The sequence below is a fragment of the Merops nubicus genome, unplaced genomic scaffold, assembly GCF_000691845.1.
Source record: "Merops nubicus isolate BGI_N331 unplaced genomic scaffold, ASM69184v1 scaffold27230, whole genome shotgun sequence".
Taxonomy (NCBI): domain Eukaryota; kingdom Metazoa; phylum Chordata; class Aves; order Coraciiformes; family Meropidae; genus Merops; species Merops nubicus.
In genome coordinates, this window is record NW_008582607.1 from 1 (window position 1) to 3794 (window position 3794).

At 59.0% G+C, this 3794-nt stretch overlaps 1 protein-coding gene across 1 annotated transcript in view; it reads left to right on the forward strand.

Annotated features, from left to right (window-relative positions):
* Window positions 1-6: 6 nt before the first annotated feature.
* IPO13 (importin 13) overlaps window positions 7-3794 on the forward strand; it is a gene marked incomplete at its 3' end in the record, with an annotated part of 14769 nt that continues 10981 nt past the window's right edge. Inside the window, exons 1-6 of the mRNA XM_008938196.1 lie at window positions 7-179; window positions 340-481; window positions 1533-1699; window positions 2021-2141; window positions 2454-2601; window positions 2766-2951. Coding sequence (XP_008936444.1) covers window positions 7-179; window positions 340-481; window positions 1533-1699; window positions 2021-2141; window positions 2454-2601; window positions 2766-2951 — 937 coding nt within the window. The remainder of the gene's footprint in view (window positions 180-339; window positions 482-1532; window positions 1700-2020; window positions 2142-2453; window positions 2602-2765; window positions 2952-3794) is intronic.

Here is a 3794-nt window from a genome sequence, read left to right on the forward strand (position 1 = left end):
CAGGCCATGCCTGGTGCTGATTTGGGCTGTGCTTGCAGGTACGTGAACACCCTCCTGAAGCTCATCCCACCTGTGCTGGGGCTCCAGGAGCAGCTGCGCCAGGCGGTCCAGAGCGGGGACATGGAGACGTCGCACGGGATCTGCCGCATCGCTGTGGCCTTGGGGGAGAACCACTCCCGGTGAGTGCTGGAGACTGTCCCCAGCAGAGGGAGTGAGCTTGGAGCAGCCCACTGTTCTCCTCATCCTGCTTTGTCCAGGGCCCGTCTGACACCCAGCGATGTGTGTCAGGGCACAGAGCCAGGCGGTGGTGCCACTCTGACCGTGCTCTCTGCTCCCCAGGGCTCTCCTGGACCAGGTGGAGCACTGGCAGAGCTTCCTGGCCCTGGTCAACATGATCATGTTCTGCACTGGCATCCCTGGGCACTACCCGGTCAATGAAACCACCAGCTCCTTGACGCTTACTTTCTGGTACACATTGCAGGTCAGTGGTCATCATGAGGCAGTCTGCCTGGATCCTGCACTCCAGGCAGAGCTGGAAGCACCAGTGCATGGGGACTGGGCTGCGTTTGGTCCCCAGGGATTTCCAATGTCTCTGCTCCTTGCCCTGCACCTGCAGCCACCACAGGGTGCAGACCTCAGAAATGCTGGCCCTGTGGCTTGCTTTTTCCACCCCCAGCCTTCCTTGGAAGTCTGAGACAGCCTTTATGGGCCTCATTAAAATAACTAATTAAAACTTCATGCTATTTTTTTTTTCCAGCAGCAGACCTGGTTGTTTAGCTGCATGCTGCGTGGCTGCACCGGCTGCAGGCAGGGAGCAGAGCGTCTGCTGGCTTACTGCAGGCTAGACCCTGCTGCTCTCTCAGAGGAGGAAAGAGAAAGGAGGGGGGCTGCTAGTGGCTGCCCGGTGTGGGGCCCCTCTCCCAGGGCCAGTGCTCCCTGCGCCAGCAGAGCAGCCCTGCCACATCGTGCTCTATTTTTAGCCCCTGCTCCTCCACGCAGCTCCATTCCTCCGCAATCCGATGTGGCATGGCTGAGCGTGGGCAGGGAAGGAGGTGATGTTGGCACTGTGCTGGCAGCTCCTCCACTGCATGGGGCAAGGCCAAGGCTCCCACCTCCTCTTGCTGCTTCTCGGGTGGGTCTGAGGATACGGGTGCAGGCAGGAGAGTGCTGTGCTTCCCAGGCACCCATCCCAGCCTGCCCTGCAGAGCCTGAGGCACATGCTCTCCTCATGCAGGCATGCTCCCAAGGCTAGGACAAGGCAGGGCAGTGCCACCCCACAGTAACCATGCTGTCCTCCAATGCTCGAGGGTCCACCCAGCTGCTGGAGCTTCTGGCATCTTGCCTCCAGATAAGGCTGCTGCTGCAGAAGGGTTCGCCATCAGGTGGTCCTTGGGGAGCTGGAAACACAACCTCCAGGGCATGGCAGGTCTGGCCAACCCTAGGAGGTGTCTCTGAGTCCTCTATGCAGCAGGCATGCTAGCTCCATTTTCTTTCCCCTGCAACACCTGATGTATTCCTCCTCCTGCTGCCAGGATGACATCCTCTCCTTTGAGCCAGACAAGCAGGCGGTGTACCAGCAGGTCTACAGGCCTGTCTACTTCCAGCTGGTGGATGTGCTGCTGCACAAAGCCCAGTTCCCCTCTGATGAGGAGTATGGCTTCTGGTCTTCGGATGAGAAGGAGCAGTTTCGGATATACAGGTACAGCTGGGAGGTTTGGGTTTGCTTGGCAGGCAAGGATGCAGGTAGCATCCTGCCACCCTGAAGACTGAGTGCTGTGGGAATACCCAAGGAGGGACACAGAAGAGATTCCTTCCACCAAGATTTGTTCTAGCTGTGGTGGTGTTATGGAAACGAGCTGGAGTTTTGTCATGGCACCAGTTGCCCTGCCTTGGGAGCACTTGATGTTGAGCTGGGGCAGTGTGTTGTGCAGGGCAGCAGTGGGAAAAGTATCGTGTCCATGCCTGGAGCACACTGTAGGGGATGGGGAGAGCACTTGGAGACCGGCTGTGTTCTCTGCAGGGTGGACATCTCTGACACGCTGATGTATGTGTATGAGATGCTGGGCGCTGAGCTCCTGAGCAGCCTCTATGACAAACTGGGACGTCTCCTGACCAACACAGAGCAGCCGTCCTCGTGGCAGGTGAGTGAGGTGACCTGGGTGCCAGGCTGACGGCTGTCAGCCTCTTGGGGACCTATCCTTGCCGTGGGGTTTTTGAGAGCAAAGGCACATGACAGGCGTGAGGAGCATGGCCACCTTGCCAACACACGTGCAGGCTCTCTGGGATCTTGCTGGAGAGAGGAACAGGTCTTCTGCCTCCCTGTCCTGGGCGCTGCCTAGGAACCAGCCTCCTCAGCCACTGGCGGGGTGCCTGAGCTAGTGCCTGGAGCTGAGGCTGGGGTGGGCGTCAGGGTTGCCTGTGTGGCTCTGACAGTGCCTCTGTCACCCTGTCAGCACACGGAGGCCTTGCTCTACGGCTTCCAGTCCATTGCCGAGACCATCGACGTGAACTACTCAGACGTGGTGCCAGGGCTGATCGGCCTCATTCCCCGGATCAGCATCAGCAATGTGCAGCTCGCCGACACCGTCATGTTCACTATCGGTGAGGCCTTTGCTCGCACACAGGCTGGGCCGGGGAGGGGACCCTCTCTGGGACCCCTCCTGTCCAGCAGTAACACTGGTGAAGAGTGAAGCTGAGCGTCCCCTGACATGGGGAGCGAGAGCCCCCGGCACGGCCCCGCGGTCTGACCCCGTCTGTGTGCGCAGGGGCCCTGTCGGAGTGGCTGGCTGATCACCCCGTCATGATCAACAACGTGTTGCCGCTGGTGCTCCAAGCCTTGGGCAACCCTGAGCTCTCTATCTCCAGCGTCTCCACCCTGAAGAAGATCTGCCGGGAGTGCAAGTACGACCTGCCACCCTATGCTGCCAACATTGTCGCCGTGTCACAGGTAGGAGCTGGCTGCAGATGGATGTGTGGCCGTGACCTGGGAGGTGCTCTGTGCACACTTTCCTCCGGACAAAGCGGGGCAGGGGGACGCAAAGCAGCAGCTCAGGGCATCTTGCTTGGCTTTAGGGGATTGTTTTCCTGTCCTGTTCCTAGGCCAGCAGACACAGGTGGCAGGCCCTGTGTCCTGCTGTGAGTGCAGAGATGGCAGGCAGTGGCAGACAGGACTGCCAGGGAGTCTACTGGGGTTGCACTTGTGCATCTGTCCTTTCCCCAGGGATTTGTTTGCGTTACTGGGAGCAGCATCCTGCCAGCTTTACACCCGCCAGGCAGCTAGTGCCACTGCTGAGCATCTTGAGGGGCATCCTGGCATTCAAACCTCTCCGTTGAGACCGAGCTGGCCTCTGCAGTGCCGGGGCAGCTTGTCCCATGGTTCTTCTTGGCTCTCAAGACTTCAGGCAGATGGGGCTCAGAATCCCAAGGCACTTGGAGGAGAGCTGGGCTTGGGTGAGCTGCCAGGGTGTGCATGAGAGCAGAGAGAGGCCAGTGGAGGGCACAAGTATCTTTTAGAATGTGAAGGGTACTCACAGGAGTAAGGAAGCCCTGGCTGAGATTGGTTCCTTGAACTGTCCTGTTGCAGAGACAAGCTAAGGGCTGCCCTTGCTGAGTGGCTGAATGGTCTGGCTTGGAGAAGAGCTTACCAGGGGACAAGGACTTTGCTCCCTGCCTATGGCGAGTTGTGGGGAGTGCATGCTGCTTGTCTGTGCCAACAGTGTTGCTGCTTGTCATGACCTCCTGTATCTGTCCTGCCTCCTGGAGGGGAAGAGACTTTATGCAGCACTCACACTCTT